This window comes from Nerophis lumbriciformis, linkage group LG31 (genome assembly GCF_033978685.3).
Source record: "Nerophis lumbriciformis linkage group LG31, RoL_Nlum_v2.1, whole genome shotgun sequence".
Lineage (NCBI taxonomy): Eukaryota > Metazoa > Chordata > Actinopteri > Syngnathiformes > Syngnathidae > Nerophis > Nerophis lumbriciformis.
The window spans coordinates 21007501-21020091 of NC_084578.2; the positions used below are offsets into that span (position 1 = coordinate 21007501).

At 35.8% G+C, this 12591-nt stretch overlaps 1 protein-coding gene across 1 annotated transcript in view; it reads right to left on the bottom strand.

The window, feature by feature from the left end:
- The window catches only part of slc40a1 (solute carrier family 40 member 1), a 35258-nt gene extending 24974 nt beyond the window's left edge, over positions 1-10284 (bottom strand). The window contains exons 1-2 of the mRNA XM_061926483.2: positions 10011-10284; positions 9829-9896 (exon numbers count right to left, since the gene is read on the bottom strand). Of these exons, the coding sequence (XP_061782467.1) occupies positions 9829-9896; positions 10011-10044 (102 nt within the window). The 5' untranslated portion in view covers positions 10045-10284. The remainder of the gene's footprint in view (positions 1-9828; positions 9897-10010) is intronic.
- Positions 10285-12591: the final 2307 nt, after the last annotated feature.

Sequence of the window (12591 nt, forward strand, 5' to 3'; positions counted from 1 at the left end):
GTCAAGCCACATGGATTTTAAGTGATATTCAAGAAGAAAAATAAAACCTGTTCATTGGTTAGAGGCGGTATCATATTCACAGCTCAGTTGATCGCAATCAAGGATGATCGCCTTTTGGTGTAATACCATGCCAGCAAATATTTTAAAAGGAATGTTTCTCAGCGAGAGTACACATTTGAGGAATTTCTTTAGCTTTCAACTGAAAAGCGAACTAATTTGCAACCCCCTGATGGCACGCTGCAAAAAAGAGCTGACAAATTATAAGGTAAAAAAGACGAGATTTTAGGAAAAAAATACTAAAAACTACTGAAATTATCTGTCCATGCAGCTCTATTTACCTGATAAGACATCCTAAATTAAGATTTTAGTATTTAGAAATCAGCAGGACTTTTAAGATACAAATAAGTATTTTATACTGAAATTTAAATTAAGCATCCTCGGGATGTTGCAGAATCTTTAAACAAGATTTTCTATTTGGGAGAAACCAAAAAAAATTTTTTTATCAATTATTTGAAAAAAAATGTTTCTAAATATTCATGCTAAAATTAAGATTATATTGTAATGTCAATGACTAAAAATTAGTAAATAGCTCTTAAAACCAGGTAAAATGTATCGAAATAATATGTTACATTTTGGCAAGTGGCAAATAATTTGCAGTGCAATAAGGCAGATTCTAATTTCAAGCACCACAGACTCACATTTATGTATCAAATAGGAGAATGGCAAACAAACGAATATGGTGGTCACACTTTAATTTTTTTTACCTCGTTTTTATGACAAGGCAGTGATAGAAAGAAGTTAATCTCAATGGTTGGCAGTGCCTTTTAACAAAATGTGATATATACAGTATTTACATAACTGAGGTGTTCCTCAGGGCATCCCTTTAAGTCCTCTCCTTTTTGGCATTTTTTTTTTTTTCATAATGTGATTTATGTTATTGTAGCTTGTTTCCTTAAGATGCAATCAGTTGTCATTTGTTCAACTTCTTTAGTTCCTCAAGGTTCCCTTATAGGTCCTCTCTTTTTCATCATCTGGGCTAGGATTGCGCAATATAGACTATATACTATATGCAGGCTTTCTGCTCCGCCGCTCCCAGTCTGTGGAACGCTCTCCCTGACCACCTGAGGGCACCACAGACTGTGGATGGTTTTAAAAAAGGCTTAAAAGCCCTTCTTTTTAAAAAAAAGAAGCCTTTTTTTAGATATGTGCATACTAGCTATAGCTATTTGGCTGTTCTAGTTTTATTTTTTTTAATTTCTTCATTATCTTTTTTTAATTTATTTTAATACACTGTAGCACTTTGAGATTGTTTACTCAATATAAAGTGCTTTTTTTTACAAATAAAATCTATTATTATTTATTATTATTATATATGATATACATTTGGCAGACGATAGAGCTTTTAATACCAACATTATATTGAGATAATTTATGTTGATGACACATTCTGTCCTGCAAATTTGACAACGACGAGCGAACAATCGCGTCCCTCAACGCAATGTAGCGTCCTTGCTAGCGGCTAACGTCCCTCCAAAGTGCAGAGCCACTTCTCAGAAATTCTCACCTCCATGGCTGCTAATAAAGCAATTTTATTAAAAGTGTCGTCCACAGTGGGCGAGGAATAGCTAAACATTCTACACTAAACGCAAGCTTGAGCTCTTGAATGTAAACAAAGGTGGGTGGCTCTATACATATATAGTAACGATATCAAGTACATTTTCAGTATATGGTCAATATTATAGTGGCTACAGTTTTTTTTTTTTACTGTTATTGTTTACAAACTCGGGAAATAAGTCTCTGGACACAGAAGGGCTTGAAGAGCAAGAATCCCAAAAAATATTGTAATAACAATGTAATCATTAAATGATTTAAATATGTTTGAGTACAGTATCAGCATTGGTATGACTAATAGTGCCCAGTAACTACTTGGTATCGATACCCACATTTATAGTATCGCCCAAAACTAACAGAAAAATAAGTGTTTAGTACATTTTAGCAGAAGTGTAGATATAACCATGATAAACAGAAAGTAGCCAGATATTAACAGTAAATTAGCAAGGACATTAATAATAATTTTACAAAATAATAGAACTGGAAATGACATAATATATTACTGCACACATCAGTACCTAAATTAGGAGCAGATATGCTCACGTAGCATATCCTCCAACGGTGTCCAGTGTAGAATGTTTAGCTATTCCTCGTCCACTGGGACGACACTTTTAAAAAAAATAATTGCTTTATTAGACGCCATTGGAGGTGAGGATTTCTGAGAAGTGGCTTTGCACTTTAGAGGCACGTTAGCCGCTGGCATGGACGCTACATTGTGTTGAGGGACGCGATTGTTCACTTGTCGCTGTCAAATTTGCAGGACAGAATGTGTCATCAACATATATCGATAGTAGTAAAAGCTCTATCGGTATAGTAAGTGACAAATTGTTATCTCACTTGATAGTAATCCTGTTATAATACACACAGTATACAGTCTACTTTGAGTGGGCTTGATGCATAATATATGTATAATATGTAATATTTTCCTAGAAAAATGACCGTAAAAAAGTGCTCACTTATCCACGTTGAAAGGTGATACACAGTAATACACCAAAAAATCTACAGTTGTTGATATGCGGTAAAAAAACAAACAAAAAAAAAAACTGGCAGCTCAATTTTACCGTAGAGTTGCAGCTTTTTTATTTAAAATAAAAAAAACAAATGTACATTTTACAGTAAAATTCTGGTAACTGAGCTGCCTTTTCTTTTACCATAAAAACAACAGTACTGTTTTTCCATTTACAGTAATATACACTACATTCTGAGGTGAAATTATTGCAACTTACCATAATTGTTTTAACATTTTAGTTTTAAAAGATCTACAAATAAAAAAAAATCATTAAAAAAATTGTGTAATAATAGTATTCACTGTTAGAAGCGGCCCTCTGGGGCCAAACATAACTGCGACGTGGCCCTTGGTGAAAACGACTTGGACACCTCTGAGTTAAAAATGTTTGTAGTACAAACAAAGCACTAACAAATGGAACAAGTTTGGGGTGATTTTAACGACTTGGCGCCAACTTCACACATAAACAAATAAATAAAGATTATCTGGTTCTCAGTCGTATTTCAATTTAGCGTGAAAAATATGACAAAAATAATAATTGAGATTAAGCACTGGTATAGTAATTGACAAATTATTATCTCACTTAGCATATCCTCCAACAGTGTCTCAAGTAGAATGTTTAGCTATTCCTCGTCCACTGGGACGACACTTTTAAAAAAAATGCTTTATTAGCCGCCATTGGAGGTGAGGATTTCTGAGAAGTGGCTTTGCACTTTAGAGGGACGTTAGCCTCTGGCAAGGACGCTACATTGCGTTGAGGGATGCGATTGTTCACTTGTCGCTGTCAAATTTGCAGGACAGAATGTGTCATCAACATATATCGATAGAAGCAAAAGCTCTATCGGTATAGTAAGTGACAAATTGTTATCTCACTTGATAGTAATCCTGTTATAATACACACAGTATGCAGGCTACTTTGAGTGGGCTTGATGCATATTATATGTATAATATGTAATATTTTCCTAGAAAAATTACCGTAAAAAAGTGCTAACTTACCCACGTTGAAAGGTGATACACAGTAATACACCGAAAAATCTACAGTTGTTGATTTGCGGTAAAAAAAATAAAAACAAACTGGCAGCTCAATTTTACCATAGAGTTGCAGCTTTTTTATTTAAAATAAAAAAACAAATGTACATTTTACAGTAAAATTCTGGTAACTGAGCTGCCTTTTCTTTTACCATAAAAACAACAGTACTGTTTTTTCCATTTACAGTAATATACACTACATTCTGAGGTGAAATTATTGCAACTTACCATAATTGTTTTAACATTTTAGTTTTAAAAGATCTACAAATAAAACAATTCATTAAAAAAATTGTGTAATAATAGTATTCACTGTTAGAAGCGACCCTCTGGGGCCAAACATGGTGAAAACGACTTGGACACCTCTGAGTTAAAAATGTTTGTAGCACAAACAAAGCACTAACAAATGGAACAAGTTTGGGGTGATTTTAACGACTTGGGGCCAACTTCACACATAAACAAATAAATAAAGATTATCCGGTTCTCAATCGTATTTCAATTTAGCGTGAAAAATATGACAAAAATAATAATTGAGATTAAGCACTGTAATAGTAATTGACAAATTATTATCTCACGTAGCATATCCTCCAACGGTGTCTCAAGTAGAATGTTTAGCTATTCCTCGTCCACCGGGGACGACACTTTAAAAAAAAATGCTTTATTAGCCGCCATTGGAGGTGAGGATTTCTGAGAAGTGGCTTTGCACTTTAGAGGGACGTTAGCCGCTGGCAAGGACGCTACATTGCGTTGAGGGACACGATTGTTCACTTGTCGCTGTCAAATTTGCAGGACAGAATGTGTCATCAACATATATCGATAGTAGTAAAAGCTCTATCGGTATAGTAAGTGACAAATTGTTATCTCACTTGATAGTAATCCTGTTATAATACACACAGTATACAGGCTATTTTGAGTGGGCTTGATGCATAATGTATGTATAATATGTAATATTTTCCTAGAAAAATTACCCTAAGAAAGTGCTAACCTACCCACGTTGAAAGGTGATACACAGTAATACACCGAAAAATCTACAGTTGTTGATTTGCGGTAAAAAAAACAAAAACTAACTGTCAGCTCAATGTTACCGTAGAGTTGCAGTTTTATTTTTTATTTACAATAAAAAAACAAATGTACATTTTACAGTCAAATTCTGGCAACTGAGCTCCCTCTATACCATAAAAACAACAGTACTGTTTTTCCATTTACAGTAATATACACTACATTTTGAGGTAAATGTATTGCCACTTACCATATTTTTTTTACATTTTGGTTTTTAAAAGATCTACTAATAAAAAAAAAATACATTAACAAATTGTGTAATAATAGTATTCACTATGAGAAGCGGCCCTCTGGGGACAAACATAACTGCGACGTGGCCCTCGGTGAAAACGACTTGGACACCTGAGTTAAAAATGTTTGTAGTACAAACAAAACACTAACAAATGGAACACGTTTGGGGTGATTTTAACGACTTGGGGCCAACTTCACACATCAACAAATAAATAAAGATTATCTGGTTCTTAGGCTCCAGCGCCCCCCGCGACCCCAAAAGGGAATAAGCGGTAGAAAATGGATGGATGGAATCGTATTTCAATTAAGCGTGAAAAATATGACAAAAATAATAATTGAGATTAAGCACTGGTATAGTAATTGACAAATTATTATCTCACTTAGCATATCCTCCAACAGTGTCTCAAGTAGAATGTTTAGCTATTCCTCGTCCACTGGAGACGACACTTTAAAAAAAAAAAGCTTTATTAGCCGCCATTGGAGGTGAGGATTTCTGAGAAGTGGCTTTGCACTATAGAGGGACGTTAACCGCTGGCAAGGACGCTACATTGCGTTGAGGGACGCGATTGTTCACTTGTCGCTGTCAAATTTGCAGGACAGAATGTGTCATCAACATAAATCGATAGTAGTAAAAGCTCTATCGGTATAGTAAGTGACAAATTGTTATCTCACTTGATAGTAATCCTGTTATAATACACACAGTATGCAGGCTATTGAGTTGGCTTGATGCATAATATATGTATAATATGTAATATTTTCCTAGAAAAATGACCCGAAGAAAGTGCTAACTTACCCACGTTGAAAGGTGATACACAGTAATACACCGAAAAATCTACAGTTGTTGATTTGCGGTAAAAAAAAAAAAAAACCCATCTGGCAGCTCAATTTTACTGTAGAGTTGCAGTTTTTTTTATTTCCAGTAAAAAAAACAATGTACATTTTACAGTAAAATTCTGGCAACTGAGCTGCTTTTTCTTTTACCATAAAAACAGCAGTACTGTTTTTCCATTTACAGTAATATACACTGCATTCTGAGGTGAAATTATTGTAACTTACCTACATTTTAGTTTTTAAAAGATCTACTAATAAAACAAATTGTGTAATAATAGTATTCACTGTTAGAAACGGCCCTCTGGGGCCAAACATAACTGCGATGTGGCCCTCGGTGAAAACGACTTGGACACTTCTGAGTTAAAAATGTTTGTAGCACAAACAAAGCACTAACAAATGGAACAAGTTTGGGGTGATTTTAACGACTTGGGGCCAACTTCACACATAAACAAATAAATAAAGATTATCAGGTTCTCAATCGTATTTCAATTTAGCGTGAAAAATATGACAAAAATAATAATTGAGATTAAGCACTGGTATAGTAATTGACAAATTATTATCTCACTTAGCATATCCTCCAACAGTGTCTCAAGTAGAATGTTTAGCTATTCCTCGTCCACTGGGACGACACTTTTTTAAAATAATTGTTTTATTAGCCGCCATTGGAGGTGAGGATTTCTGAGAAGTGGCTTTGCACTTTAGAGGGACGTTAGCCGCTGGCAAGGACGCTACATTGCGTTGAGGGACGCGATTGTTCACTTGTCGCTGTCAAATTTGCAGGACAGAATGTGTCATCAACATATATCGATAGTAGTAAAAGCTCTAACGGTATAGGAAGTGACAAATTGTTATCTCACTTGATAGTAATCCTGTTATAATACACACAGTATGCAGGCTACTTTGAGTGGGCTTGATGCATAATATATGTATAATATGTAATATTTTCCTAGAAAAATGACCGTAAAAAAGTGCTCACTTATCCACGTTGAAAGGTGATACACAGTAATACACCGAAAAATCTACAGTTGTTGATTTGCGGTAAAAAAAAAAAAAAAAAAAACCATCTGGCAGCTCAATTTTACTGTAGAGTTGCAGTTTTTTTTATTTCCAGTAAAAAAAACAATGTACATTTTACAGTAAAATTCTGGCAACTGAGCTGCTTTTTCTTTTACCATAAAAACAGCAGTACTGTTTTTCCATTTACAGTAATATACATTACATTCTGAGGTGAAATTATTGCAACTTACCATATTTTTTTTTACATTTTAGTTTTTAAAAGATCTACTAATAAAACAAATTGTGTAATAATAGTATTCACTGTTAGAAACGGCCCTTTGGGGCCAAACATAACTGCGATGTGGCCCTCGGTGAAAACGACTTGGACACTTCTGAGTTAAAAATGTTTGTAGCACAAACAAATTACTAACAAATGGAACAAGTTTGGGGTGATTTTAACGACTTGGGGCCAACTTCACACATAAACAAATAAATAAAGATTATCTGGTTCTCAATCGTATTTCAATTTAGCGTGAAAAATATGACAAAAATAATAATTGAGATTAAGCACTGGTATAGTAATTGACAAATTATTATCTCACTTAGCATATCCTCCAACAGTGTCTCAGGTAGAATGTTTAGCTATTCCTCGTCCACTGGGACGACACTTTTTTAAAATAATTGTTTTATTAGCCGCCATTGGAGGTGAGGATTTCTGAGAAGTGGCTTTGCACTTGAGAGGGACGTTAGCCGCTGGCAAGGACGCTACATTGCGTTGAGGGACGCGATTGTTCACTTGTCGCTGTCAAATTTGCAGGACAGAATGTGTCATCAACATATATCGATAGTAGTAAAAGCTCTATCGGTATAGGAAGTGACAAATTGTTATCTCACTTGATAGTAATCCTGTTATAATACACACAGTATGCAGGCTACTTTGAGTGGGCTTGATGCATAATATATGTATAATATGTAATATTTTCCTAGAAAAATTACCGTAAAAAAGTGCTCACTTATCCACGTTGAAAGGTGATACACAGTAATACACCGAAAAATCTACAGTTGTTGATTTGCGGTAAAAAAACAAAAAAAAAAAACATCTGGCAGCTCAATTTTACTGTAGAGTTGCAGTTTTTTTTATTTCCAGTAAAAAAAACAATGTACATTTTACAGTAAAATTCTGGCAACTGAGCTGCTTTTTCTTTTACCATAAAAACAGCAGTACTGTTTTTTCATTTACAGTAATATACACTACATTCTGAGGTGAAATTATTGCAACTTACCATATTTTTTTTTACATTTTAGTTTTTAAAAGATCTACTAATAAAACAAATTGTGCAATAATAGTATTCACTGTTAGAAACGGCCCTTTGGGGCCAAACATAACTGCGATGTGGCCCTCGGTGAAAACGACTTGGACACTTCTGAGTTAAAAATGTTTGTAGCACAAACAAATTACTAACAAATGGAACAAGTTTGGGGTGATTTTAACGACTTGGGGCCAACTTCACACATAAACAAATAAATAAAGATTATCTGGTTCTCAATCGTATTTCAATTTAGCGTGAAAAATATGACAAAAATAATAATTGAGATTAAGCACTGGTATAGTAATTGACAAATTATTATCTCACGTAGCATATCCTCCAACGGTGTCTCAAGTAGAATGTTTAGCTATTCCTCGTCCACTGGGACGACACTTTTTTTAAATAATTGTTTTATTAGCCGCCATTGGAGGTGAGGATTTCTGAGAAGTGGCTTTGCACTTGAGAGGGACGTTAGCCGCTGGCAAGGACGCTACATTGCGTTGAGGGACGCGATTGTTCACTTGTCGCTGTCAAATTTGCAGGACAGAATGTGTCATCAACATATATCGATAGTAGTAAAAGCTCTATCGGTATAGGAAGTGACAAATTGTTATCTCACTTGATAGTAATCCTGTTATAATACACACAGTATGCAGGCTACTTTGAGTGGGCTTGATGCATAATATATGTATAATATGTAATATTTTCCTAGAAAAATTACCGTAAAAAAGTGCTCACTTATCCACGTTGAAAGGTGATACACAGTAATACACCGAAAAATCTACAGTTGTTGATTTGCGGTAAAAAAACAAAAAAAAAAAACATCTGGCAGCTCAATTTTACTGTAGAGTTGCAGTTTTTTTTATTTCCAGTAAAAAAAACAATGTACATTTTACAGTAAAATTCTGGCAACTGAGCTGCTTTTTCTTTTACCATAAAAACAGCAGTACTGTTTTTTCATTTACAGTAATATACACTACATTCTGAGGTGAAATTATTGCAACTTACCATATTTTTTTTTACATTTTAGTTTTTAAAAGATCTACTAATAAAACAAATTGTGCAATAATAGTATTCACTGTTAGAAACGGCCCTTTGGGGCCAAACATAACTGCGATGTGGCCCTCGGTGAAAACGACTTGGACACTTCTGAGTTAAAAATGTTTGTAGCACAAACAAATTACTAACAAATGGAACAAGTTTGGGGTGATTTTAACGACTTGGGGCCAACTTCACACATAAACAAATAAATAAAGATTATCTGGTTCTCAATCGTATTTCAATTTAGCGTGAAAAATATGACAAAAATAATAATTGAGATTAAGCACTGGTATAGTAATTGACAAATTATTATCTCACGTAGCATATCCTCCAACGGTGTCTCAAGTAGAATGTTTAGCTATTCCTCGTCCACTGGGACGACACTTTTTTTAAATAATTGTTTTATTAGCCGCCATTGGAGGTGAGGATTTCTGAGAAGTGGCTTTGCACTTTAGAGGGACGTTAGCCGCTGGCAAGGACGCTACATTGCGTTGAGGGAAGCGATTGTTCACTTGTCGCTGTCAAATTTGCAGGACAGAATGTGTCATCAGTAGTAAAAGCTCTATCGGTATAGAAAGTGACAAATTGTTATCTCACTTGATAGTAATCTTGTTATAATACACACAGTATGCAGGCTATTTTGAGTGGGTTTGATGCATAACATATGTATAATACGTAATATTTTCCTAGAAAAATGACCCGAAGAAAGTGCTCACTTACCCACGTTGAAAGGGCATGACCCAGATAGATAAGGAATTTTGCTGAGACGAAGAAATCTCCAATAGATTCTGTGAACGACACACAAGAATAAATCATGTTTCAGACAATGCTCCATATTGATCCCCGTTGGTCGGTTCGCTGACAACGCGAAGAACAAAATGACAATAAGAATATTAACCTACCACAACAAGTCTTCTTGGGTGCGGAGTTTTCCATTTTAAAGCTGTTTCAACGTAAAACCGCCTCCGCCGATGTATTTGTTTGACGTTACGAAGCACGGCTATTCCTCCATTTAACTGCATTAAATTGAGTTAAATGGAGTCTGGCTTCCTTGGTTCTACCTTTCCGAACTTAGCTATCACTGTAGCTGAAGTTGGAAAGAAATATTTCGATGGAAGACCGAGTGGGAAAAAGCACCAAACTAGGGTCTGTTGTCCTCGCACGTCACTTGCAAGACGATCGCCTCTGTTGTGCAGCTCTGTGTTGACGTCCTGCACGTATATAGCCCTCCCACCGCGTCACGTGACCGCCCGGGCTCCATTGCTGGTCACGTGACGCGGTTGCGCCTCAACTATTTGTCAACTCTTTGAGTCAAACTGCTTGTCTGCATTCCTAACACGATTCTCGACCAATAACATAAGGCTGCCAATAATCATTACATTTAAAAATATACACTTCTACGCATATTTTGATTTTATTTTATTTTTTTCCAATGAGGGCAGCACACTGAAAAATTCAAGCATGTGGGGCCATCTGGGTATGTTTAATTTTTTTTGTTTGTTTTGATATATTTTTTGTAGGAGAGCAAACATGACACAAACCTTCCTAATTGTTAGAAATCCCACTGTTTATGTTATACATCAGGGGTAGGGAACCTATGGCTCTGGAGCCAGATGTGCATACTTGCCAACCTTGAGACCTCCGATTTCGGGAGGTGGGGGTGGGGGCGGGGGGCGTGGTTGGGGGCGGGGCGTGGTTGGGGGCGTGGTTAAGAGGGGAGGAGTATATTTACAGCTAGAATTCACCAAGTCAAGTATTTCATATATATATATATATATATATATATATATATATATATATATATATATGTATATATATAAAATACTTGACTTTCAGTGAATTCTAGCTATAAATATATTTTCTTTTATTATATATATATATATATATATATATATATATATATATATAATATATAATATATAATATATATATATATATATATATATATATATATATATATATATATATATATATATATATATATATATATATAAAAGAAATACTTGAATTTCAGTGTTCATTTATTTACACATATACACACACATAACACTCATCTACTCATTGTTGAGTTAAGGGTTGAAATGTCCATCCTTGTTCTATTCTCTGTCACTATTTTTCTAACCATGCTGAACACCCTCTCTGATGATGCATTGCTGTGTGGCACGCACAAAAGTGCTTTCATCAAATGCACTAGATGGCAGTATTGTCCTGTTTAAGAGTGTCGCAACATTGCTGTTTACGGCAGACAAACTGCTTTACGGTAGACGAAAACGTGACTGCTGTGGTTGTGTGTTGTTACCGCGTTGGGAGGACATTAATGAAACTGCCTAACAATAAACCCACATAAGAAACCAAGAACTCACCCTCCATCATTCTACAGTTATAATGATTGGGCAGGCACGTTGTTTATATTGTGGGAAAGCGGACTCAGGTCCGCATGGAGCTGGAGGGGGCGTGGCCTCCAGCTCCGCCTGAATTTCGAGAGATTTTCGGGAGAAAATTTGTCCCGGTAGGTTTTCAGGAGAGGCGCTGAATTTCGGGAGTCTCCCGGAAAATCCGGGAGGGTTGGCAAGTATGCAGATGTGGCTGTTTTGATGACCGCATCTGGCTCTCAGATAAATCTTAGCTGGCATTGCCTAACACGATTAGTCAGAGTTTTTTAACCTTTTCTGGGCCAAGGCACATTTTTTTCATTGAAAAAATTCTGAGGCACCCCACCTGCAGAAAACATAAACAAATGAAACTCAGTAGCCGATATTGACAATAAAAAGTCGTTCTCGCAATTATTGGATATGAATTCAAACCATAACCAAGCATGCATCAATGTAGCTCTTGTCTCAGTGTAGGTGTACTGTCACCACCTGTCACATCACGTCGTAACTTATTTTGAGTTTTTTGGTGTTTTCCTGTGTGTCTTGTGCTCCTATTTTGGTGGCTTTTCCTCTTTTGTTGGTATTTTCCTGTAGCAGTTTCATGTCTTCCTTGAATGCTATCAAGACTATTTGAGTTGTGCGGACGCACTCCTTCTTTGCGGTGACATTGTTGATTGTCATGCCATGTACGGATGTACTTTGTGGACGCCGTCTGCTCCACACGCTGTAAGTCTTTGCTGTCATCCAGCATTCTGTTTTTGTTTACTTTGCAGTCAGTTCAGTTTTAGTTTCGTTGTGCTTCAATGCCTTTTCTTAGCGGCACTCGCCTTTTGTTTATTTTTGGTTTAAGTGTTGGATACCTTTTTACCTACACGCTGCCTCCCGCATATTGTAATCACGCCAAACCATGTTCCCGACATCTACAAAGCAATTAGCTACCTGCTGCCACCTACTGATATGGAAGAGTATTACACGGTTACTCTGCCGAGCTCTAGACAGCACCGACACTCAACAACGGCACATTTTTTGAATTATTGTTACTGGTTTGCAAAAAATATTTTTAACCCAATTAGGTGAAATTACATAATCTCCCACTGCACACCAGACTATC